We start from the raw sequence: 27378 nt of genomic DNA on the forward strand, positions 1-27378 counted from the left end.
ATATGTACATTTCTCCATTACTACAAATGTACAGTATAAAATGTACAATATTACAGAAATACAACATTATAATGTGTGTATAGAGTGTGTGTTTGTTATATGTGTATGTCTCTTCACAGTCCGCGTTGTGAGGTGGTGTTTTATCTGTTTTTTTAAATCTGATTTTACTGCTCACTTGAGTTACTTGATGTGATAGAGAGATCCATGTAGTCATGGCTCTATGAAGTACTGTGTGTTTCCCACTGTGAAGAGACCCCTGGTGGCATGTCTTGTGGGGTATGTACAGTATGTATGTAATGTTGAGTTATCAGCGTACATAGACATACAGGCTTTACTCAAGGCTAGGTCGCTAGTAAAAAATAGAAAAAGCAAGGGGACAAGACAGCTACCTTGAGGTATGCCAAACTTTACCTGGTTTACGTTAGAGGCTTCCATTAAAGAAGACCCTCTGTGTTCTGTTAGATAGGTAACTCCCAATCCAAGATATGGCAGAGGATGTAAAGCCATAACAGTAGCAGACTATTATCGACAATGTCAAAAGCTACACTGAAGTCTTACAAAACAGCTCCCACAATCTTATTATTATTAATTTATTTCAGCCAATCATCAGTGATTTGTGTCAGTGCATGATTCCATTGACCTTATCAAGGGCCCCAGGTTCAGAGGAAGCAAAATAGACCCAAAACATCAAAGATACACCATCATATTTTACAGTAGGTATTTTCTCTGCATATGCTTCCATCTTTCAACACTAAACCCACCACTGGTGTGCGTGGTCAAAGAGCCCTATTTTCATGTCATCTGACCATAGCACCGGTTCCAATCCAATTGCCAGTACTGTTTAGCAAACGCCAGGCATTTGCATTTGTTGGATGACATGAAAATAGATCTATTTGGCGTCAAATTTGGCGTCAAATAGTGGGATTGGCGTCAAAAGAAGGATGCATATACAGAAAATAATCTCATACCAACTGTAAAATATGGTGGTGGATCTTTGATGTTGTGGGCCTTAAAAATCCTCATCAAAATTAATCAGCTAAAGATATCTGTTTCTTTGCATGGCTCCGTCTCAATCCACTACATCCGCCTATGTCCGCATCTGTATTGGAAAGTGGCAGAGTTCCAGCACTGTTTGTCAGACCAGGAGACATCCTGAAAATTGGAATACCTACAGTGGTCCTACATTTCTAAATCAAATAGCTAAATGATCCATGGTATGACCATCTTAAAACAATTTTATATACAGTTGAAGTCAGAGGTTTACATACACCTAAGCCAAATACATTTAAACTCAGTTTAAATTAACCATTTCTTTAGTTAGAAACAGAGATGGTGGTTGTCATGGTGAAATTACATGGAACAACTCTAATACCATTCTAGGGTTAGGGTATACTTCTTGCAACAGGTATACTTACACTAACAGAGTGTAAACCAACCTTGGCCGTGGCATTTTACATTGTTGGTCCTCCAGGTGTTGTGACAAGCAGGCTGGCTCATATGTGTGTGTGTGTGTATTGAGTGGATTATTACTCCAGTATTATGAGAAGATTCCCTGCTCCTTCCATCCTTGAGATATCATTCATTAGCACGTAGCAAAACAAAATGACAGCTAGAGAAAATATTAAATATGGCAACAAAAAAAATGTGTTTGATAGCACGTCACAAAAACCAGGCTCGATTCAAGGTAGGAGATCGAATGTGTGAGTTGGTCCGTCCCTCCCTCTCTGAAAAATATGTTAGTGTTCAACTTTTTTCTAACTAAGATGGAATACATTATTAATTAGATAACAAAGTTAGTACATGTCATGCATACTCATGTATATGGTATTTGTCCTCTTATTCCATTACATTTTATGTCTCAATGCCATTAAATCCACTGGCTATACAGTGTTACCTTGGTAATGATACTGTTCAATCTTAAGTTTATTCATACTGTAGCTCCACCTAGTGGTTGCAATATACCAAACTATAGTAACTTCATGAAGGGCAGAAAGATCAAAGTGAACATTGGATACAATTTTACACTAAGTCCTATTCAGATCCTCCATCAGCATCATCATCCTCATTATTATCATCATTACACATTCATCGTACATATACAAAATGTAAAAGTCCACAAAGCAAAGAACACCAAACAAAGGAGTTTTGTGACTCCCAGATAGTGTCTAAGACAGTCTAACAGGTATGGAGCAGGGTATCTTGAAGCCAAGGCGGTTGTAGCATTGACCACGTTACGGGGGTGTGGATAAAACAGTTCAGGCCCCCAGATGATGGATAGAGGGAGGGCGTGTAAGAGAGGTTGCCATGTACAGTGCATCGTGAGTCTGGGGGGGATTTCAGGGTTGAAAGACGAGACTACTCAAGTTTATGGTTAGACAGTCCAGACTCTAGGGCAGTGGAGGTCCAGGATGAGGAGATGTTTAACCGTAGAAACCGTGGAAGAAGACACAGACACACAGGAGGATAATGCCATTGGCATTGACCACATTCCTCCACAAGGGTTTCTCTGATGTGTCTGTGAGTTTCCTCTGCAGCTCAGCCTGCTCCTCAGCACTCAGCGTGGGAGCATTCGACTTTTCCAAACCACAGAAGTTCAACACTGCCTTCTTACAACAGCCTGGCTCCTCTGTGGGCTCTGCACAGACACACAAACACAGGGATGAGGACACAGTGTGTGTGCGCGTGTGTAGATGTGATAAACATTTCTATGTACAGTGCCTTCGGAAAGTATTCAGACTCCTTGACTTATTCCACATTTTGTTATGTTACAGACTTATTCTGAAATTGATTAAATTGTCTAAACACAATACCCCATAATGACAACGCAAAACAGGTTATTAGACATTTTTGCAAATTTATTACAATATAAAACTGAAATCACATTTACATAAGTATTCAGACTATTTACTCAGTACTTTGTTGAAGAACCTTTGGCAGCAATTACAGCAAGTCTTCCTGGGTATGGAGCGACAAGCTTGGCAAACATGTATTTGGGAAGTTTCTCCCATTCTCCTTGCAGATCCTCTTAAGCTCTGTCAGGTTGGATGGAGAGGACCACTGCACAGCTATTTTCAGGTCTCTCTAGAGATGTTTGATCAGGTTCAAGTCCAGGCTCTGGCTGGGCCACTCAGACTTGTTCTGAAGCCACTCCTACATTGTCTTGGCTGTGTGCTTAGGGTCGTTGTCCTGTTGGAAAGTGAACCTTCACCCCAGTCTGAGGTCCTGAGTGCTCTGGAGCAGGTTTTCATCAAGGATCGCTATGTACTTTGCTCTGTTCATCTTTGCCTCAATCTTGACTAGTCTCCCTGTCCCTGCCACTGAAAAACATCCCCACAGCATGATGCTGCCACCACCATGCTTCACCGTAGGGATGGTGCCAGGTTTCCCCCAGACATGACGCTTTGCATTCAGGCCAAAGAGTTCAATCTTGGTTTCATCAGACCAGAGAATCTAGTTTCTCATGGTCTGAGAGTCTTTAGGTGCCTTTTGGCCAACTCCAAGTGGGCTTTCATGTGCCTTTTACTGAGGAGTGGCTTCCTTCTGGCCATTCTACCATAAAGGCCTGATTGGTGGAGTGCTGCAGAGATGGTTGACCTTCTGAAAGGTTCTCCCATCCCCACAGAGGAACTCTAGAGCTCTGTCAGAGTGACCATCGGGTTCTTGGTCACCTCCCTGACCAAGGCCCTTATCCCCCAATTGCTCAGATTGGCTGGGCAGCCAGCTCTAGGAAGAGTCTTGGTGGTTCCAAACTTATTCCATTTAAGAATGATGGAGACCACTGGGGGGGGGGGGGGGGGGGGGGGGACATTCAATGCTGCAGAAATTTCTTCGTACCCTTCCCCAGATCTGTGCCTCGACACAATCCTGTCTCAGAGCTCTACAGACAATTCCTTTGACCTCATGTCTTGGTTTTTGCTCTGACATGCACTGTCAACTGTGGGATCTTATATAGACAGGTGTGTGCCTTTCAAAATCATGTCCAATCAATTGAATTTACCACAGGTGGACTTCAATCAAGTTGTAGAAACATCTCAAGAATGATCAATGGAAACAGGATGCACCTGAGCTCAATTTTGAGTCTCATAGCAAAGGGTCTGAATACTTATGGCAATAAGGTATTTCTGGTTTTTATTTTTAATAAATTTGCAAACAATCTAAAAACCTTTTTTCGCTTTGTCATTATGGGGTATTGTGTGTAGATTGCTGAGGATTTTTTAAAATTCATTTTAGAATAAGGATGTAACGTAACAAAATGTGGAAAAAGTCAAGGGATCTAAATTCTTTCCGAAGGCACTGTATGTCACGGAATAACAGATGGAGATGGGAGAGAGACCTCTCTTACCTTCAATATCCATATAGTCTGCTTCTTGGTTTTCTGTCCAATCATCTATCTCCAGATCCAACCTCTCCTCTGTGTGGTTCCTCAGCTTCCAGCACAACCGGTACAACTGGAGTTGGAGGGAGGTAGAGGCATGGGACAAACAAATGGGGAGAAGTTAATTTAGAAATAGCAGAGTGACTGAGTTTTTATACAATTAGCATTCACGGATGGAAGAATAACAAAATCAGTTTGGTATTGGTGGCAGTTGTAACTTACATGTTTGTCTTCAATGGGTTTGGTCATGAGGGAGATGGTGAGTATCACCAAGCACGAAATGCAGAACAGAATGATGGAGAAGTAGAGGTAGTGGACCCCACAAATGATCTCAGGACAGTTAGTAGGGGTCACACAGCTGCCCGTCCCATAGGCAAACTCAGCAATCATCCTGGATAGACCAATGGCCAGGCCTATCATAAGCCCATAGAACACACCCTGAGGGGGGGGGGGGGGTGAAGAGAAGTCTGTTACTCAACACTTTCTCATGGTTCACTTCCAATTACACAAAAAAAACTTTAACAGGAACAAGGCAGTGAATGGTGAACGTGGTAACCAGGGACCTTTGAGCCAAACCGGCAGAGTACAGATAAACTACACTACATTAGACCACAGGTTAAATTAACCAGTTCAAACAACAAGTAGCTAAAGTAAACTAGTTTATATCACAGGGAGTTTGGTTTAGATGGAGACTCACCGACTCGTTGACACGCTTACAGAAGATGGCGAGCACGAAGGTGGCTGCGATGGGCGGGGTCAGGTAGCTGGTGATGGACTGGATGTAGTCAAAGAGCTGGCCGCTCTGAGCAGACTGGACCACAGGGATCCACGCTATACTCACCCCGATCAGAACCAGGATAAATACCCTTCACAGACAAGGATAATACAATCAATCTTACCCATTTATCTAAAATACGAACATTCACAAACACTAGCATAGTCACGTATACATTAAAGCAATTTAACTCCAAAGAACTTGAGCACGCAGAGATGTGTGTTACTGTACCTCCCAGCGATCATGAGTTCCTTCTCGGAGGCAGAGCTGCGTATCTTGGTGTAGATGTCCATGGTGAACAGGGTGCTGGCACTGTTGAAGATGGAGGTCAGGGAGCTCATCAGAGACGCCATCATCACCGACAGCATCAGGCCTCGCAGACCTGCAGGTGAGAGGGGGAGGACAAGATGAGAGAGCAGGGAGGAGGTAATGAGAAGGAGAACGGGATGGGAGGGAGGGAAGGTGGATAGGTGTGGAAAAGAGAAAAGATAAGGAATAAGAGACAAACAAATGTGATGGTTGGTTGTAGTAGACAACTATCGTCCTGGTATAAGGACTAGTACTGTATTTAGTACAATAGTACACTATTTGTAGCAGTGGTATTGGTGTTGGTAGTGGTGCCAGGACTGTCATTGTTACTACAGATATAGGATCTTATACATTTGTAGTGTATTTGCAGTTTAAAAAGGCTTCAGAAGTTTGTAATTTCGACTTTTGAAAAATGTATCAACCCCTACAAAAATGTCCATTAATTATAACCTACATAATAATTCACATTTCCTGCTGCTGCAGCATTTTTGTTCCTGCTGTAGCAAACTGGCTCATATCAAGATTCTACATCTGTACATGTGTCTTCTGTTATCCACCATTTGGCATGAGGTCTACCACTAGTTTAGGATAGGCGATGTTGGTGCAGCCCACGCTGGCACCACAGTACGTCTGGCACACATCTGGGTCCACACACGCCACCTCGTCTGGGTAGAGGATTCGGCTGATCATGCCAGGGAAGACCATGACGAACATGGGCAACAGCTTCAGGTAGCCACACAGGATGCAGCCAGCCTTGACATGAGACAGACTTTTGGCAGATAGACAGCGCTGGACAATCACCTAGAGGACAGGGGAGAAAAAAGGCCTCCAGTGACTAGAGGTGATGGATTGAATCTTCAAGGCTCAGTTTTCATGGTCAAGGCATACAGAACTCTGTGTAAGTATGGTGCTGCTGTATTGCTTGAATATGCCAGGAATCCATATCAAGAGAGGGAAAAACGGGTTTGAAGAAAAATGCACTTCTTACTTCCATACAAACACAGATCTACTGACAGGCACAAATGTGTATGCACTATGCAGCGTTTTTATTGTACTTTTTACCCCTTTTTCTCCACAATTGGTAGTTAGTCTTGTCCCATCGCTGCAACTCCCGTATGGACTCAGGAGAGGCAAAGGTCAAGAGCCATGCGTCCTCCAAAACAAGGCCATGCCAAGCCGCACTGCTCACTTAACCCAGAAGCACCAATGTGTCAGAGGAAACATCATACAACTGCCGACCAAAGTCAGAGTGCATGCGCCCAGCCTGCCACTGAAGTTGCTAGAGCCCGATGGGACAAGGACATCCCGGCTGGCCAAACCCTCCCTAGTACAGCTAACACTTTGCCAATTGTGCGCTGCCTCATGGATCTCCCAGTCACGGCCGGCTGCGACACAGCCTGGGATTGAACTCTGGTCTGTAATAATGCCTTGTAACCGTCTGAAGAGGAGTATGAAATGTCGGACCAATGTGCAGCGTGGTAAGTGTCCATTTTAATAGTACAACTGAACACTACAAAAATACAAAAATAACGTACAACGTGAAAGAACAAACGAAAATCGAAACAGACCCGTATGGTAACAAATACAGACACAGGAAACAACCACCCACAAAACACAACGGAAAACAGGCTACCTAAATATGGCTCCCAATCAGAGACAACGACTGACACCTGCCTCTGATTGAGAACCATACTAGGCCAAACACATAGAAAAAGACAACCTAGACATACAACATAGAATGCCCACCCACATCACACCCTGACCAAACAAAACATACAAAGCAATCTATGGTCAGGGCGTGACACGCCTCTACTACTGCAATGAAGTGCCTTAGACCACTGCGCCACTTGAGAGGCCCACTATGCAGCTTTTCTAGTTGAAATATTCATCAAATTAAATGTTTTCCTTTCCAAACACGACCCAAATTGCTGAGCACAGTAGAATGCATGTGAGCCTCAGCCAAGTGAGGTAATCAGATAGGAATTAGACAAACAGAAACTAAGATAAGCTTTGAAAGATAGGTGGGATGGGCTGAGGGAAGCTGAGGGTTTGGATATGGAACTGGAGACAAGTGGGAGTGGAGTTGCTGGGCAGGGAATAGAATGACGGTCAAAGATAAAAGTAAAAATAAACTAAACAAAAAAATATGTTTGAATGACACGGAGGGTCTCGCATGGTTGATGGGCACCTCTCTGGAAACTGGAGGGATGTTGGTGCCCTGGCGGTTGGGAGCTTGAGCCGGGGGGCCGATAGGTCGCTGGTTCGGGTCCCCGTTTTGACTTGGGCAGGACGATGACCCTGGTTGCTTCTGTGGGTCGCTATGGATGGGAGTCTGTTAGATCAGTGGTTCCCCAACTTTTTATAGTCCCGTACCCCTTCAATAATTCAACCTCCAGCTGCGTACCCCCTCTAGCACAAGGGTCAGCGCACTCTCAAATGTTGTTTTTTACCATCATTGTAAGCCTGCCACACACGCACTATTCAATACATTTATTAAACTTAAGAATGAGTGTGTTTTTGAAACAACCAGGCTCGTGGGAAGTGAAAAAGAACTCATAGGACCAGGGCACAAATAATATAATAATAATCAATCATTTTAACCATCTTACATAAAACCTTATTTGTACATCAAAAATTGTGAATAACTCACCACAGGTAAATGAGAAGGGTGTACGGGGAAAGGATGCACATAACTGCAATGTTGGGTTGTATTGGAGAGAGTCTCAGTCTTAAATCATTTTCCCCACACAGTCTGTGCCTGTATTTAGTTTCCATGCTAGTGAGGGCCGAGAATCCACTCTTACATAGGTACGTGGTTGCAAAGAGTATCAGTGTCTTAACAGAGTGATTTGCCAAGGCAAGAAACTCTGAGCGCAGCCCTATCCAGAAATCTGGCAGTGGCTTCTGATTTAAATTCAATTTTCACAGAACCACTAGTTGCAATTTCGATGAGGCTCTCTTGTTCAGATATCAGAAAGTGGACTGGAGGCAGGACATTGAAAGGGATAACGAATCCAGTTGTTTGTGTCGTCCGTTTCGGGAAAGTAACTGCGTAATTGCGCACCCAACTCACTCAGGTTCTTCGTATTTCACATTTGACATTGTCCGTAAGCTTGAGTTAATTTGCAAACAAAAAATCATACAATGATGGAAAGACCTGTGTGTTGTCCTTGTTAATACAGACAGAAAAGAGCTCCAACTTCTTAATCATAGCCTCAATTTTGTCCCGCACATTTATATAGTTGCAGAGAGTCCCTGTATTCCTAGACTCAGATCATTCAGGGGTGAAAAAACATCACCCAGATAGGCCAGTCGTGTGAGAAACTCGTCATCATGCAAGCAGTCAGACAAGTGAAAATGATGGTCAGTAAAGATAACTTTAATCTCGTCTCTCAATTCCAAAAAACATGTCAGTACTTTGCCACTTGATAACCAACGCACTTCTGTATGTTGTTAAAGCGTTACATGGTTGCTGCCCATATCATTGCATAATGCAGAAAATACACGAGAGTTCGGGGGTCTTGCTTTAATAAAGTTAACCATTTTCACTGTAGTGTCCAAAACGTCTTTCAAGCTGTCAGGCATCCCCTTGGCAGCAAGAGCCTCTCGATGGATGCTGCAGTGTACCCAAGTGACGTCAGGAGCAACTGCTTGCACGCGTGTTACCACTCCACTATGTCTGCCTGTCATGGCTTTTGCACCATCAGTACAGATACCAACACATCTTGACCACCAAAATCCATTTGATGTCACAAAAAAAATATCCTCTCATGTTGTCCTGGTTTCCACTGGTTTGCAGAAGAAGATGTCTTCCTTAATTGACCCCGCATAAACGTAATGAACATATACCAGGATCTGTGCCAGGCCCGCCACGTCTGTTGACTCATCCCGCTGTCACGCATAGAATTCCCTGGCTTGTATGCGAAGCAGTAATTGTTTAATCTCTTGCCATGTCACTGATGCGTTGTGAAACAGTGTTGTTTGATGAAGACATTGTCTGTATATTTTTTGTGGCCTTTTCCCCCAGCATTGTCCCAGCCATATCCGCGACAGCAGGAAGAACTAAGTCCTCCACAATAGTATGCCTGTCCTAGCCACTCGGTAGCTCATCATATAAGATGCTTCTAGCCCCTTCTTATGAATGGTATCTGTTGCTTTTATACACGTCTTACTACTCGAAAGTAATCTTTATTCTTGCTCCAAAAACTCCTGTGGCTTATTTTTCAAATGGTCATGTTTCATGTGTAAATGTCTGCGCAAGAGTGAAGGTTTCCCGCGAGAGAGTAACGGTTAATGTGATTGGATGTTAATTGTTTGACTAGGCTACCTGTATTTGACATTGTGCTGTTATTTCGCTGAACACTAGATTGTTTAATTTTATTTTTGGCAGTGAAACGAGTCTACTTAGGTGAGAAAAAAAACTCACCCAAATGTATAGCCCCATTGGAAAATATAAATGGACTGTTTGAAAATGTGATTTTTTAAAATTTTATTTAAAAAAAAATATTTAAATTAAAAAAGACTGAATGACTGAATGTTATGTACAGTGGGGCAAAAAGGTATTTAGTCAGCCACCAATTGTGCAAGTTCTCCCACTTAAAAAGATGAGAGAGGCCTGTAATTTTCATCATAGGTACACTTCAACTATGACAGACAAAATGAGAAAAAAAATCCAGAAAATCACATTGTAGGATTTTTTATGAATTTATTTGCAAATTATGGTGGAAAATAAGTATTTGGTCAATAACAAAAGTTTATCTCAATACTTTGTTATATACCCTTTGTTGGCAATGACAGAGGTCAAACGTTTTCTGTAAGTCTTCACAAGGTTTTCACACACTGTTGCTGGTATTTTGGCCCATTCCTCCATGCAGATCTCCTCTAGAGCAGTGATGTTTTGGGGCTGTTGCTGGGCAACACGGACTTTCAACTCCCTCCAAAGATTTTCTATGGGGTTGAGATCTGGAGACTGGCTAGGCCACTCCAGGACCTTGAAATGCTTCTTACGAAGCCACTCCTTCGTTGCCCGGGCGGTGTGTTTGGGATCATTGTCATGCTGAAAGACCCAGCCACGTTTCATCTTCAATGCCCTTGCTGATGGAAGGAGGTTTTCACTCAAAATCTCACGATACATGGCCCCATTCATTCTTTCCTTTACACGGATCAGTCGTCCTGGTCCCTTTGCAGAAAAACAGCCCCAAAGCATGATGTTTCCACCCCCATGCTTCACAGTAGGTATGGTGTTCTTTGGATGCAACTCAGCATTCTTTGTCCTCCAAACACGACGAGTTGAGTTTTTACCAAAAAGTTTCTATTTTGGTTTCATCTGACCATATGACATTCTCCCAATCTTCTTCTGGATCATCCAAATGCTCTCTAGCAAACTTCAGACGGGCCTGGACATGTACTGGCTTAAGCAGGGGGACACGTCTCGCACTGCAGGATTTGAGTCCCTGGCGGCGTAGTGTGTTACTGATGGTAGGCTTTGTTACTTTGGTCCCAGCGCTCTGCAGGTCATTCACTAGGTCCCCCCGTGTGGTTCTGGGATTTTTGCCGTTCTTGTGATCATTTTGACCCCACGGGGTGAGATCTTGCGTGGAGCCCCAGATCGAGGGAGATTATCAGTGGTCTTGTATGTCTTCCATTTCCTAATAATTGCTCCCACAGTTGATTTCTTCAAACCAAGCTGCTTACCTATTGCAGATTCAGTCTTCCCAGCCTGGTGCAGGTCTACAATTTTGTTTCTGGTGTCCTTTGACAGCTCTTTGGTCTTGGCCATAGTGGAGTTTGGAGTGTGACTGTTTGAGGTTGTGGACAGGTGTCTTTTATATTGATAACAAGTTCAAACAGGTGCCATTAATACAGGTAACGAGTGGAGGACAGAGGAGCCTCTTAAAGAAGAAGTTACAGTTCTGTGAGAGCCATAAATCTTGCTTGTTTGTAGGTGACCAAATACTTATTTTCCACCATAATTTGCAAATAAATTCATTAAAAATCCTACAATGTGATTTTCTGGATTTTCTTTTCTCATTTTGTCTGTCATAGTTGAAGTGTACCTATGATGAAAGTTACAGGCCTCTCTCATCTTTTTAAGTGGGAGAACTTGCACAATTGGTGGCTGACTAAATACTTTTTTGCCCCACTGTAAATGTTGAGCAGCTTCACTGCAGGTAGATTGTATGTTTTAATAAAATAAAAAATAAAGAGAAGCTTTGAGTTCTGCTGATTTATTTATTTATCCGTTATTTTACCAGGTAAGTTGACTGAGAACACGTTCTCATTTGCAGCAACGACCTGGGGAATAGTTACAGGGGAGAGGAGGGGGATGAATGAGCCAATTGTAATAGGCTGTTTCAACTCGTGTATTTACCGTGTGTGAGTGAGTGCTCATTTGTGAGTGGTTGAGTGAATCAACATCCTGTTCTTTGTTCATAGTCACCTGTGTGCCTGGCTTTTAATCTTATCTTAGTCTGTGGGAACGCATTTGGGTCTAACTAAAAGTGTTCCTCTCTTCATAAGGTAGTCACTTATGCTAAGACAAGCTTAGAGCTGTTTGGAAAGAGTGGCCATGATAATGATGCACAAATTAGTGTGTGGGGGTAGATAGAGTGTGTGTATACATGACGTGAGTGCGTGCCTGTCCTGTGAATGGTAGAGAGGGTGTTAGACTTGTTAATTCCCTACAGAGCAGTAGGCTACCTGATCAGTGCACCAATACCAGGTGGCCTGGACAGTGAGACCAAACACCAGGCCTGGCCAGGGCAGGTCCCCTGTCACCGCGTTCCTGAAGATGTGGAAGGAGTCAGGCCTAGGGGTGTAGCATCTCTTACTGATGTTGACCCCAGTCCGAGTAGGCATGGCCATCATGTAGCGTTCCTGGAAGTTCTCATAACCTCCCACCTTATTGAAGGCTGAGGAGACAGACAGGAGAGGGTTACAAACTGGGATCACAGATGAACTAGCAGTAGCAATGAACTAAAAGTAGAAATAGGAATGAGAGAGGCCAGATAATTAGCAGGAGGATGACAATGAGGAAGAGATATAGCGTTATTGGAACTGGAAAAGAGGGACCGGGCAGCATGAGGGACATAGATGCATAAAGAGACATTACCATAACCCATGAGGATGAAAGATCCCACGACCATGATGATAGTCTGCAAAGTGTCTGTGTAGATCACTGCAGCCAGTCCACCTGAGGTACAGTACACTTAGTGAGATACAACACAATACAATACCAATCATTATTCATATAGGGTTGTACATGACTAAGCTGTGGAAAGCCCCTGTAGTACTCGTTTACACTATAAATGTGATATTTTATTTTTTACTGTAATGATTGCCCATGGTCAAAAGGGATAGTATTTTAATGGTCCAGTTGCTCGTTTGATGTTTATCTATCATAAAGAATCAAATGGGTGGCAGGTAGCCTAGCAGTTAAGAGTGCTGGGCCAGTAACCAAAAGGTTGCTGGTTCAAATCCCTGAACTGACTAGGTGAAAAATTGGTCGATGGGCCCTTGAGTAAGGCACTTAACACTAACGCTCTTATCCAGAGCAATCTGCTAGATGACTAAAATGTAATAACTCCCCCTCTTTAGTGCTGTACATTAATATACAGTATGTCATTGATATTCATATGAGCACAATGATAACAGAGTAGACACGGTGGCATACACGTAGATACATTTGGGAGGGCTGCCTTGCAGACTGAAAATGAGGCCCTTAACAATTAATAATAGTACACACATCATTTGCTGTTGACTCTAGCGCGAAACGATTGCTTTATCACGTGTGCATCACAGAATTTGATGTTGTGAGTCACTCTATTTATAGGATTGGGTTTAGTAAACCCAATCCTATACAGCAGGGTTTCCCAAACTTCCCAGACCCCCCTCTCAGTTCTCGTTTTGGTTTTTGCCCGAGCACTATACAGCTGATTCAAATAATCAAAGCTTGATGATGAGTTGGTCTTTTTTCATCGCTGCAACTCCCCAACGGGCTCGGGAGAGGCAAAGGTTGAGTCATGCATCCTCCGAAACATGCCAAGCCGCACTTCTTAGCACCCACTCCAATGTGTTGGAGGAAACACCGTTCAACTGACGACCAAGTCAGCTTGCAGGCGCCAGGCCCGCCACAAGGAGTCGCTAGAAGGCCTCCCGGGTGGCGCAGTGGTCTAAGGCACTGTATCGCAGAGCTCAGGCTCTATCGCAGCCGGCCGCGACCTGGAGGCCCATGGGGCGGCGCACAATTGGCCCAGATTCGTCCTGGTTGGGGAGGGTTTGGCCGGCAGGGATATCCTTGTCTCATCGCGCACTAGCGACTCCTGTGTCAGGCCGGGCACAGTGCACGCTGACCAGGTCGCCAGGTGTACGGTGTTTCCTCTGACACATTGATGCGGCTGGCTTCCGGGTTAGATGTGCATTGTGTCAAGAAGCAGTGCGGCTTGGTTGGGTTGTGTTTCGGAGGACGCATGGCTTTTGACCTTCGCCTCTCCCGAGTCCATAAGGGAGTTGCAGCGATGAGACAAGACTGTAACTACTACCAATTGAATACCACGAAATTGGGGAGAAAAAAGGGGTAAAATAATAAACCCGGACGACACTGGGCCAATTTTGCGCCGCCCTATAGGACTCCCGGTCACGGCTGATGGGATCGAACCCCAGGCTGTAGTGATGCCGCAAGATCGCGATGAAGTGCCTTAGACCGCTGCGCCACTCAGGAGGCGGTGAGTTGGTTATTTGAATCAGCTGTGTCGTGCTAGGGCAAAAACCAAAACATACACCCAAGGGAGGCCCCAGGACCGAGTTTGGGAAACCCTGCTATACAGAGACAGTCTGGGATGGCCTGCCAGTGAACTCCAGGCATTAATGCATCATTACAGTGTAGAACAAAAAGTTATGTCAGGGAGTATGGCTAATTACCCATGATGCACAGGAGATAAACAGCCTTGGAGGAGGGCATACAGTATGTGTCATCAGACATGGCTTGTTATAAAGACTCAAATACAGCCATATAGGATGCCATGGTCAGTCAGCGTCACAGATAAGAGCTCCATATTGGTTTACAGGGACACAATTGATCTAGGGCTCCTCTCTGTGAATTAGTTATATATCGCTGTTATATATGCAGTTATATAGTATATAAGTGACAGAGGAGGCTGGTGAGGGAGGACCACTCCAGTTACTATGAGCCCGTCCTCCCCATTTAAAGTGCCACTAGCCACCACTAAGTGGAGCATATACATAAGTACTGTATACCTGTGACTGTGTATAGAGCAGTGATACTTAGTAGCAGAACCACAGCTAGGTAGATATTCAGCCCCAGAGCCTGGTTAATAAAGATGGCTCCAGAGAACATATCCGCCTGACAGAGAGAGAGAGAAAGAGAGAGAATGAAAAGAAAGAGGAGAGTTTTTATCAATGGGACAACGGAAGGGTTTATATGGACTAAATGGGGCTATTGTACATGCCTAGTCATTTTTTATGGACTGAACATCAGTGATATACAATGTACAGAGATATGAGGAACTTACTGAGATCTTAGTGAAGACATAGAGGAAGAGTGAGAGCACTGAGAGATAGATGCGGATGCGCTGCCCTCCGAACCTCTTCTTCAAGTACTCTGGCATGGTCACCACCTAAACACATCCAGTATACGTGATTACACATTAGAATAGCACTTGAAATGGCTTGGTAAAATGGTAATTCAACTCTAATAACACGAAAGGTTGTCCTCACCCCAGCTTTGATGTAAATGGGCACAAAGAGCCATCCAAGAATGATCACCACCACAAGGGCCTGAAAAAAACATATTCTAAGGGCTCAGATGGGGAATTCATGAAATGACAGATTCACCTTTTTACTAGACGTGTTACTGCTTTTATCCACTGCTGTGCTCAAGTATCGATCAACACAATAACCTACAGGCGTATCAGCCCCAGAATGTATAGATCATTTATTTATCACCTTTTATACAATTAAAGCGCAATAAAGATGGAGATGAGTGATAATATCAGATGTCCGACTTTATGATGATGTTTGCATAAGAGGTTATCATGGTATTTACTTTAGACGTTGCCACTCACATTCCATTCAAATCCGCCAATGGCAATTCCAGCTGCAGCCGCAGTCCCTGCAATGCCGACAAAATGCCCACTGCCAATGTTGCTGGCAAAGAGAGATGCCCCAATCTGGAAAGGGGACAGAAGAAGGACAGAGGAATGTTCATTATCAATTTATCCAGAAAGTAGTTCTATTATTTGACAGTATTTGGATATGGAAGGTCATTGAGGACCACTTCATTCATAAAGGAACATTTACAACAGCAAAGGACATGCCATGTAGGATAACAGGGAAAGGTTTGCCAAGTCCATAGTCCATAGTTCCATAGAAGGAAATTAAGTTAGGCACTATGTGTCATGGTAAAATTATTGGGTGATTGGGAACCGATCAGTCTAAAATGAAAGGTATGGTATTTGTGGACCTCCAATGCAACAAGATAAAACATAATGACCTTATAACATAATTTTTCTGATTTTAAATATGAGCTGGACATGTCCAATAGAGGCAAGTATTGGGATAGTTCAGGAGAACAGGGTGTGTCTTTCCAAATATGGGCCAGTGTCACAAACAGTGGCCAGCAAAGTAGAGAGAGACGGATGCATTCGAATGTCATAATGTATTATTGAGATAATATGTAATAAACTGTCCTGAGAGAAGACTTTTACTCACAGGCCACCACACCATGCTTCTTCCTGCCAGGAAGAATCCACCTACTGTGGCTCGGTTTGTGCTCACCATAGCCTGCAAAGGGAGACGGGATCATTGAGTTGTTTTGAGATACTATATCCATGTGCCAGGGATCAATAACCTTGTGGTTACATGAATACAGTAGTTAGCACCTCTTTCAGTTATATATAACTGGAGAAGTACACCCCCCTCTGTATTTATTTGGACAATGAAGCTAAAACGCTTAATTTGGCTCTATACTACAGCATTTTGGATTTGAGATCAAATGTTTCATATGAGGGGACAGTACAGAATATACATTTTTATTTGAGGGTATTTTCATACATATCTGTTCTACCGTTTAGAAATGAAAGCACTGTATGTATCTAGTCCCTCCATTTGAAGGTGTCATATGTATTTGGACAAATTAGTGTAATAAAGTAGTCAAATGTTTAGTATTTCGTCCCATTTTCCTAGCACGCAATGACTACATCACTTCTATTGTATAAAAAATAATGTCATATGTTTGTGACCACTTCTAAATTGATGTGGATGCTACCATGATTACAGATAATCGTAAATAATGAGTGAGAAAGTTACAGAGGCACAAAGATAATGTACCCAAAGCATGCTAATGTCTCACCATTACCAATAACAGTGGAGGTTAGCATTCACACCCCTTGACTTTTCCCCCAAAAAAATGTGTTACAGCCTGAATTTAAAATGAATTAAATGTAGATGTTTATGAATTATGTTTTTAGAAATGTTTACTAATTAATAGAAATTAAATGCTGAAATATCTTCAGTCAATAAATATTAAACCCCTTCGTTATGGCAAGCCTAAATAAGTTCAGGAGTACAACATATCTTAACTCACATAATAAGCTGCATGGACTCACTCTGTGTGCAATAATAGTGTTTAACATGATTTTGGAATGACTACTCTGTACCCCACACATACATTTATCTGTAATGTCCCTTAGTCGAGGAGTGAATTACAAACACAGATTCAACCACAGAGACCAGGGAGGTTTTCCAACGCCTCGCAAAGAAGGGCTGCTATTGGTAGATGGGTAAAAAAAAGCAGACATTGAATATCCCTTTGAGCATGGTGAAGTTATTAATTACACTTTGGATGGTGTATCAATACAGCCAGTCACTACAAAGATACAGGCATCCTTCCTAACTCAGTTGCCGGAGACAAATTAAACCGCTCAGGGATTTCACCATGAGGCAAATGGTGACTTTAAAACAGTTACAGAGTTTAATGGCTGTGATAGGAGAAAACTGAGGATGGATCAACAACATTGTAGTTACTCCACAACAACAATCTAATTGACAGAGTGAAAAGAAGGAAGCTGGTACAAAATACAAATATTCCAAAACATGCATCCTGTTTGCAACAAGGCACTAACTAGGACTATCCTGCCGATCCTTGACTTTGGCGATGTAATTTACAAAATAGCCTCCAACATTCTACTCAGCAAATTGGATTTAGTCTATCACAGTGCCATCCGTTTTGTCACCAAAGCCCCCTATACTACCCACCACTGCGACCTGTATGCTCTCTTTGGCTGGCCCTCGCTTCATATTCGTCACCAAACCCACTGGCTCCAGGTCATCTATAAGTCTTTGCTAGGTAAAGCCCCGCCTTATCTCAGCTCACTGGTCACCATAGCAGCACCCACCCGTAGCACGCGCTCCAGCAGGTATATTTCACTGGTCATCCCCAAAGCCAACTCCTCCTTTGGTCGCCTTTCCTTCCAGCTCTCTGCTGCCAATGACTGGATTGCAAAAATTGCAAAAATCACTGAAGCTGGAGATATATCTCCCTCACTAACTTCAAGCATCAGCTGTCAGAGCAGCTTACCGATCATTGCACCTGTACATAGCCCATCTGTAAATAGCCCACCCAACTACCTCATTCCCATATTGTAATTTATTTTTTGCTCCTTTCCACCCCAGTATCTCTACTTGCACATTCATCTTCTGCACATCTATCACTCCAGTGTTCAATTGCTAAATTGTAACTATTTCGCCACTATGGCCTATTTAATTGCCTTACCTCCTTAATCTTACTACATTTTCACACACTGTATATACAGTGGGGCAAATAAGTATTTAGTCAGCCACCAATTGTGCAAGTTCTCCCACTTAAAAAGATGAGAGAGGCCTGTAATTTTCATCATAGACTTCAACTATGACAGAAAAAATGAGAAAAGAAAATCCAGAAAATCACATTGTAGGATTTTTAATGAATTTATTTGCAAATTATGGTGGAAAATAAGTATTTGGTCAATAACAAAAGTTTATCTCAATCCTTTGTTATATACTCTTTGTTGGCAATGACAGAGGTCAAACGTTTTCTGTAAGTCTTCACAAGGTTTTCACACACTGTTGCTGGTATTTTGGCCCATTCCTCCATGCAGATCTCCTCTAGAGCAGTGATGTTTTGGGGCTGTTGCTGTTGCCATTATTTTAAAGATAAAATAATGGTTAAAAGCCTGGGTAAAAGACTTGCTGGGACCAAAATTGGCATGAATGATCAGTTTCCGAAGGAAATTGCAGAACGGCGCAAAGTTCTGTATCCAATTTTCAAAGAAAATAGATTAAAAGCGAAACGAGAAGCTCTCGTCGTTGATAAACTATGTATTGATAACCAGTTGTTCAGAGACACAAAGACTACTCCATGGTTATTTAAAAAATTACAGTTCTCATAGATGAGGAAAATAAACACAATTCTAGCCCGGTTATGAATTGTAACAATACAATAAAAAATATAGCTTTTCTATATATCTTCACATATAACTAATTGAACACACAAGCACTAATTCAACATAGTGAAGATAAAAACTAAGTAAACAGAAGGCACAGTATGTGTGGATGGTGTGGTGTGTGTTCTATTTTTTATTTTATTTGTTATGCTTGGAAAGTTGAGTGAGTGAGTAATGAAATGGTTGCATATCCCAGAGCCAATGTATTGCTGTGAGCCGGGGTATGAGAGGGCTTTCAATGTTGTTCAGATGATGGATATACTTTTATAATGAATTATACGTCTTATTTATTTATTGTCCTGTCATGGTGGAACAGTTTTAAAATAAATGATACATTTGATTTATTATTGTCCTATCATGGGGAACTACATTTTTTAAATAAATGATATCTAATTATTTATTTATTTATGATCCTATTTTAATGGTACGGTCCATGACCCTATACCCTAGACACCCACCTGAATGACCCAGATACTAAGGAGAAGTCCCTAACTGTTTTATGTGCCTGCTGTAAGCGGTCTGTATGCAGCCAAAATGAGGTCAGAGACCAAGAGCAGCACTGCCCCCTCAAGATTCTGAGCCTGCTTGGCAGGGTTGGTCCTGCAAAGCCAAAGCCCCCTAAAGGGAGAGCATACTACACAAGGAAATTCTCACAGCTGCTAATGAGAACCTTGACGACCTTGTACCTAGCCGGTGGGGTGACCCCACCCAGGCAGTGGCAGTGCTGGCAACACTAGCTGGGGTAACCCATGGAGAGGGAGTCACACTCGGACATTCAGAGAGGGGGTATATTTTTGTGGCCCCGGTGGCACAAAATCAAAGTCAGACTGCATGGAGATGCTTGGGAATATGGTCAATACGGGTGACCGTATTGTGGGTGTTTCAGGAAGAAGGTGTACATTTGACCTCCATCATCTAGGATGTGACAATGGTAAATAAAATCTCTCAATTTTTGCCCATTTTTTGCACGGTCTTGCAGGCCTTCTCATGCAGCTGCAACTGCAAGTGCATATGTAAATCAAGACCTATCTTGAGTTGGGCTCTGGGATGGTGCAATTGTTGAGAAAGTGAGCTTATGGTTGTGTGGGGGTAAGGGTTGAGTGTGTGTGGGTGTATGTGTGTATCCCACAACTGTTGCGAAGGAGTAAAAGATGTTAGGGACAATAGAGGATGATCCACAGCTATATATAATACAAATCGAGGTGAGGGCGATGGAAATGCATTTGGCAGTTGATCTACTTCAATTCGGTAAATGGCACTGTGTGCTCTTTTCAAAGGATGGCTCCCAGTCGGTTCAGGGCTATGGGATACAGGGGGTCGAGGGTGGTCTGCCGGGCATTGGGATGACAACCCAACTCGGGATGAGGAGGGATTTTAGCGGGTGGAATAGTAGGGACCAATTGGAGGTTTACTTAGTAGAAATGCAAATATCATGGTACAGCTATATAGACACTCAATCATCATGTTACTTTTTAATGGTACGTTTACAAACATATATTTTGATAAAAATAATTTAAAGTTGTGTCTCATTATGGTAAGTGGTGAAATAAGTATAGCCAGTTACAATTGTAATGGCCTAGCAGATAATAAGAAAAGACAATCAGTATTTACCTGGCTAAAAGAGAAGGAATATAATATCTATTGTTTACAGGAAACCCATTCAACAGTTTTAGATGAAGTTTTGTGGAAAAAGAACTGGGGGGGCGAAATATATTTCTCCCATGGGCAAAGAAATTCAAAGGGGGTGATGGTTTTAATTAACAATAATTTTGATCCAAATGTGCAAATTGTCCAAACAGATCCTCAAGGTAGATGGATTATTTTAAATATGTTATTGGACAATAAACAGATATGGCTTATTAACCTATACGGTCCGAATAATGATGATCCAAGCTTCTTTGAAAATATATATATGAATTTATCAACTCTACAAGCAACACTAGACTCTATTATTATGGTGGGAGATTTTAATACGGTCTTAAATACCTCTATGGACCGAAAAGGAAATCACACTACAAACTATCACCCTCAGGCACTTAAGGAAATCATGAATGTCATAGATATATTGGAATTTGTGGATATATGGAGACTTAAATACCCTGACCTAGTGAGATATACATGGCGGAGGCTTTATCAAGCTAGTCGTCTTGACTACTTTCTTATGCCATTCTCTCTGGCACCAAAAGTTTAAAAAGTGTTGATAGGGGACAGAATGCGGTCGGATCATCACATAATTGGCATATATATTACTCTTACAGAATTTCCACGTGGGCGAGGATATTGGAAATTTAATCAAAGCCTACTAGATGATAAATTGTTTAGAACTAGGACAGAAGAATTTGTAACTGACTTTTTCAGACATAATAGGTACAGCAGATCCCCGTATTGTATGGGACACTTTTATGTGTCCTTTAGAGGCAATGCAATTCAGTACTCATCTATAAAACAAAAGCAATTTAGATCAAAGGAGTCCATATTAACAAAGGAAATTGAAGGACTAACAGTACAGTTAGATAGCAATAAAAACGGTACCATAGAGGCACAGAATAAGTTAGAGGAAAAACAAAAAGAAATGGAGGAACTTATTCAAGAAAGATCCAGTGTAATCAAATCAAATCAAGGTTATTTTATATAGCCCTTCGTACATCAGCTAATATCTCGAAGTGCTGTACAGAAACCCAGCCTAAAACCCCAAACAGCAAGCAATGCAGGTGGAGAAGCACGGCGGCTAGGAAAAACTCCCTAGAAAGGCCAAAACCTAGGAAGAAACCTAGAGAGGAACCAGGCTATGAGGGGTGGCCAGTCCTCTTCTGGCTGTGCCGGGTGGAGATTTTAACAGAACATGGCCAAGATGTTCAAATGTTCATAAATGACCAGCATGGTCAAATAATAATCAGGAGTAAATGTCAGTTGGCTTTTCATAGCCGATCATTAAGAGTATCTCTACCGCTCCTGCGGTCTCTAGAGAGTAATATATTATAAAAAATAAAGCAAACTGGATGGAATATGGGGAAAAATGCACCAAATTCTTTTTCAATCTTCAATATAGAAATGCTACCAAAAAAAATGTATTAAAACTTGTTACAAATGATGGAGTCACACATGATTCACCAAATGATATTTTGAAAGAGGAAGTAAAGTACTTTAAGAATATGTTTTCCTTTCAGGCTCCTCCATCTCCACTAACTGAAACTAATTGTATGGATTTTTTCCCTAATAATAATGTAAAATTAACATCTGTACAGAAAGACTCATGTGAAGGCCAAATTACAGAGGAGGAACTGCTTGATGCAATTGGGGCCTTTAAGGATGGGAAAACTCCAGGGCTGGATAGTGTAACAGTATAACTTTAAACCGTCCCCTCGCCCCGACACGGGCGCGAACCAGGGACCTTCTGCACACATCAACAACGGTCGCCCACGAAGCATCGTTACCCATCGCGCCACAAAGGCCGCGGCCCTTGCAGAGCAAGGGGCAACACTACATCTAGGTTTCAGAGCAAGTGACGTAACTGATTGAAACGCTACTAGCGCGTACCCGCTAACCAGCGCGTACCCGCTAACCAGCTAGCCATTTCACATCCGTTACACTCACCCCCCTTTCAACCTCCTCCTTTTCCGCAGCAACCAGTGATCCGGGTCAACAGCATCAATGTAACAGTATAACTTTAAACCGTCCCCTCGCCCCGACACGGGCGCGAACCAGGGACCCTCTGCACACATCAACAACGGTCGCCCACGAAGCATCGTTACCCATCGCTCCACAAAGGCCACGGCCCTTGCAGAGCAAGGGGCAACACTACATCTAGGTTTCAGAGCAAGTGACGTAACTGATTGAAACGCTACTAGCGCGTACCCGCTAACCAGCTAGCCATTTCACATCCGTTACAATAGCATACCAGTGGAAGTATACAAAACTTTTTTTTTTATATACTCAAAGGACCATTATTAGCTTGTTGTAACCACTCCTATATAAATGGTAGATTATCAGACACGCAACAAAAAGGTCTGATATCATTATTACTGAAACAGGACCCAAGTGGTATATATAAAGATCCAGTCCATTTAAAAAATTGGAGACCTTACACTTCAGTGTTGTGATGCAAAAATCCTAGCAAAATGCTTGGCGCATAGAATTAAAAAAGTATTGTCAGATATTATTCATCCTAATCAGACAGGTTTTTTACAATAGAACACTATGAAATATCGGGGACACCAGGCCTGGTTTTCATAGCTGATTTTGGGGAATCTTTTATAAAATGGGTTAAAGTTATGTATAGTAACCCTAGGTGTAAAATAGTAAATAATGGCTACATCTCAGAAAGTTTTAAACTATCTAGAGGAGTAAAACAAGGTTGTCCACTATCGGCATATCTATTTATTATTGCCATCGAAATGTTAGCTGCTAAGATTAAATCAAACAATAATATTAAGGGTTAGAAATCCGTGGCTTAAAAACTAAGGTGTCATTGTACGCTGATGATTCATGTTTTCTTTTAAACCACAATTAGAGTGTCTCCACGGCCTCTTAAAGGATCTAGATACTTTTGCTATCCTCTCTGGATTAAAACCAAATTCTGATAAATGTACCATATTACGTCTTGGATCACTAAAAAATGCACATTTTACATTACCATGTAGTTTACCAATTAAATGGTCTGACGGAGATGTGGACATACTCGGTATACAAATCCCAAAAGAAAGAAATGATCTCACTCCAATACATTTTTATAGAAAGTTAGCAAAAATAGATAAGATCTTGCTGCCATGGAAAGGAAAATACCTGTCTATTTGTGGAAAAATAACCCTGATTAATTTAGTCATATCACAGTTTACCTATTTGCTTATGGTTTTGCCTACACCTAGTGACCTGCTTTTTAAATGATATGAACAAAAAATATTACATTTTATTTGGAACGGCAAGCCAGATAAAATTAAAAGGGCCTATTTATATAACGAATATGAATTCAGAGGGCAGAAATTATTAAATATTAAAGCATTAGACCTCTCACTAAAGTCATCAGTCATACAAAAGTTATACTTAAATCCAAACTGGTTCTCTAGTAAATTGGTATGAATGTCTCTTCCTATGTTCAAGAAGGGCCTTTTTCCCTTTATTCAGATTACATCTGCTCACTTTCGGTTGTTTGAAAAGGAAATAATCTCCAAAATATCTTTATTTTTTAAACTAGCCTTAGAAAGTTGGTTGCAATTTCAGTTTAATCGACCTGAAAGGACGGAACAAATAGTACAAGAAATATTGTGGTTAAATTCAAATATAGTAAAAAAAAACTGTATTTATCGAAGAAATGTTTAAAAAAGGTATAATTTTAGTGAATGATATCATAAATAGGACTGGTGGAGTTATGTCACACATGCAGCTAACACAGACATATGGAAATGTCTGCTCTACCCAAAATTACTACCAATTAATTGCAGCATTACCACAAAAATGGAAGAGGCAAGTAGAAGGGGAAAAAAGTAAGGAACTTGTATGTCGGCACCTATATTAAAGAACACAAATGGTTAAAGAAAAGTGTGATAAATAAAAACATATACCAATTTCATTTAAGGACCAAAAAACTGACAGCTGTGCCATATAAATTGAAAAATAGTTGGGAAGAGATTTTCGATGTACCCAATCCATGGCACATGGTTTCTGAATTGATACGCAAAACAACGCCGGATTCAAAACTTCGAATTTTTCCATTTAAATTACTATACAAAATTCTTGCAACTAATAGAATGTTATATATATGGGGGATACAATCGTCCCAGCTCTGCAGATTCTGCTGTGAGGAGGCAGAGCCATTAGATCGTTTATTTTGGTATTGTCCATATGTAGCTCGTTTTTGGTCACAGGTCCAGGAATGGCTGAAGATTTGCAACATTTGCCTAGAACTAACGCTACAGATAGCAATACTGGGGGATTTGAAAACCCATAGTCAATCAATCAATAATATAATAATTATATTAGCAAAAATGTTTATTTTTAATTTACAATCTGTAGAAGCTATGAGAATAGGAAGGTTCAATTATTTTGTGAAGCATCACAGCACAGTTGAATATGAAAAATATATGGCAAATAGAAATGGATGATGTTGAGAGATAGATGGGAGGGGTTGAATGGAGCTGAAGGGTGGGACTAATAACAAGATAAACAATGTAAAGCATACGGGATCTGTAAAATGTATATAGGTTCGGGAACTTTTGTGAAATAGCACAGTTACAAATAGAAATCAAACTGGATGGACATCAGAAATAGAGGAAGGACTAAGAACAAACAAGAGAGAACTATTGTAAAGTAGACTGTGTCTGTAAAATGTGTATAAGATGTATAAATTGAAGGTAAAAGCAGAAGTGTTTATTAGTTTACTCCAATTGGGGGATCGGTGGTAGGGTTTGCGGGGAATAATAATAAAGGTATATTCTTTAAAAAAGTATGTATATCTATATAGGTATGTGTATGTACAGTGGGGAGAACAAGTATTTGAGACACTGCTGATTTTGCAGGTTTTCCTACTTACAAAGCATGTAGAGGTCTGTAATTTTTATTATAGGTACACTTCAACTGTGAGAGACGGAATCTAAAACAAAATTTCAGAAAATCACATTGTATGATTTTTAAGTAATTAATTTGCATTTTATTGCTGTCGCTGGGCAATACGGACCTCAGCTCCCTCCAAAGATTTTCTATTGGGTTCAGGTCTGGAGACTGGCTAGGCCACTCCAGGACCTTGAGATGCTTCTTAACTGTTACTTTGGACAAGATCAAGACATCAATATTCTTGCAATGTTTTTTGTATAAAATAATCTTAAATTATAGCTCAAATTGAGCAAATTCTGAATTTGTGATCAGTCGTGATTAATCCCAGCAAATGCTGCGATTAACTCGATTAAATGTGTTAATCGTTTGACAGCCCAAGTTGTTAGTACTGTATGTATGTGTGCACATCTACTCTCCACACATAGCTGAAACCATATGACAAATGCAACTGTATTGCTCAGCAATTTAATTCTAACATTCTTGGTGACTTAAACATTTGTCAATATTATCCATTTGGCAGGAGGGCATAAATTGAAACAATCAAGGTACTTCACTGAAAGGTCAGTACACTTGTTACTCTTAGAAAAAAAGGTTCCTAAAGGGTTCTTCGGCTGTCCCTATAGGAGAACCCTTTTTGGTTCCAGGTAAACCCTTTATGGTTCCACGTAGAACCCTTTTGGGTTCCATGTAGAACCCTCTGTGGAAAGGGTTCTCCTATGAGGATGGCTGAAAAACCGTGTTAGGTTCTAGATAGCTCCCTTTCTTGTAAGAGTGTAGGTGAGTGTAGGCTTCTTGACATTCATACTTGACAACAGACATGCCCTTCCTTGCTTATACTTGAGGAGAACGTTGGCATAATGTTCCTGGCACAATAGCCCAATTGGGCCAATATCTGCAGAAACAAGTGTACTGCACCAGTCCAGCCAAGAACCTACTAGTGATGAAAAAAATGTGGAGGCCATCTGACAACAGACGACCGTGAATGTTGTGTGTATATATTATTTGTTGTGTGTAAATGTACTGACATGTACAGTATGTGTAACTGATAGATACACACACTACATGTGAAAACAAATAATTCAGTTGGTTATTCATACCGGTTATAGACTGTAGCGATATTGTCTATATGAATGCAGCTACTGTACGACTGTATTGAAGCCATTGGACAGAGTTTATCACAGCGCACTACGCTTTATTATGGGCGATAGTTTCAATAATGTATGTAAATTGTCAAGCCTTTTGTCTGTGATGTCTTTTTCGTTATGTGTCGGACCCCGGTAAGACTAGCTGTTGCCATTGGTGTCGGCTAATGTGGATCGTTATAAAACAAAATAACTTTGTAACGAAGGTGTAGAATATCATCATTCATATTTTACTTTTGTACATCTAAGGACTTTGTCATATTATCATTCAGAAGGAAACACTATCCAGATGCTTCCAGTGGTTTTTAATAAGGTTTCTTGGACTTTAACGTATTCAGAATAGAGAAAACAACCAATTTTTCTTCAGATTAGACTACAACCATGCCATGCATCTCTTTATCATTGCTGAGGGGTTAACTATTCATAGACACAGATTTGTTTAAGAGTTTGAAGACTGGTCAATGGAAAGACTAAGCAACTCACCCATACTCCGACTGCCAAGACAACCAAAAAGTAGATCACAATGACGGAGATATCCGCCGGGTTGTTGAGGGCCACCGTGCCATTGTTAAACACATTCCTAACTAAGGGGAACCCAGAATAATCCTGTGTCATTTTGTCTGCTCCGAGCTGCAGAGGTGACCAGAGGACAGGTGTGTTGATGAAGATTCTTTCCTTTACTGCTGCACTGTTGCTTCTGTACCACTGACCCCAAAGGTAGGTATAGGTGTG

At 41.5% G+C, this 27378-nt stretch overlaps 1 protein-coding gene across 3 annotated transcripts; it reads right to left on the minus strand.

Annotated features, from left to right (window-relative positions):
* Positions 1-220: 220 nt before the first annotated feature.
* On the minus strand, positions 221-27378 carry LOC120021485 (sodium/glucose cotransporter 1-like). 3 transcript variants are annotated; one of them, XM_038965262.1, is made up of 14 exons: positions 27130-27378; positions 16188-16259; positions 15542-15646; positions 15195-15254; positions 14990-15094; positions 14715-14820; positions 12571-12651; positions 12159-12370; positions 6017-6260; positions 5382-5532; positions 5073-5241; positions 4598-4813; positions 4343-4448; positions 221-2635 (listed from the first exon to the last, which is right to left on the minus strand). In XM_038965262.1, exons 1-14 carry the CDS (start codon positions 27259-27261, stop codon positions 2421-2423), a joined length of 1974 nt encoding a protein of 657 aa, XP_038821190.1. In that variant the 5' UTR covers positions 27262-27378; the 3' UTR covers positions 221-2420. The 3 variants fall into 3 exon arrangements, with proteins under 3 accessions (XP_038821190.1, XP_038821192.1, XP_038821193.1); XM_038965264.1 differs by lacking the exon at positions 16188-16259; XM_038965265.1 differs by lacking the exons at positions 16188-16259; positions 27130-27378 and having other exon boundaries at positions 15523-15623.

Source organism: Salvelinus namaycush, chromosome 26, assembly GCF_016432855.1.
Source record: "Salvelinus namaycush isolate Seneca chromosome 26, SaNama_1.0, whole genome shotgun sequence".
NCBI classification, from domain to species: domain Eukaryota; kingdom Metazoa; phylum Chordata; class Actinopteri; order Salmoniformes; family Salmonidae; genus Salvelinus; species Salvelinus namaycush.

Coding starts and splice junctions, on each gene's coding strand:
- LOC120021485 (XM_038965262.1), bottom strand. CDS start 27,261: ATGACACAGGATTATTCTGGGTTCCCCTTAGTTAGGAATGTGTTTAAC. Junction 5,533..6,016: donor GGTAGACCTCATGCCAAATG/GTGGATAACAGA, acceptor TCTCACCTGCAG/GTCTGCGAGGCCTGATGCTG. Junction 4,814..5,072: donor GTAAGCGTGTCAACGAGTCG/GTGAGTCTCCAT, acceptor CCCCCCCCTCAG/GGTGTGTTCTATGGGCTTAT.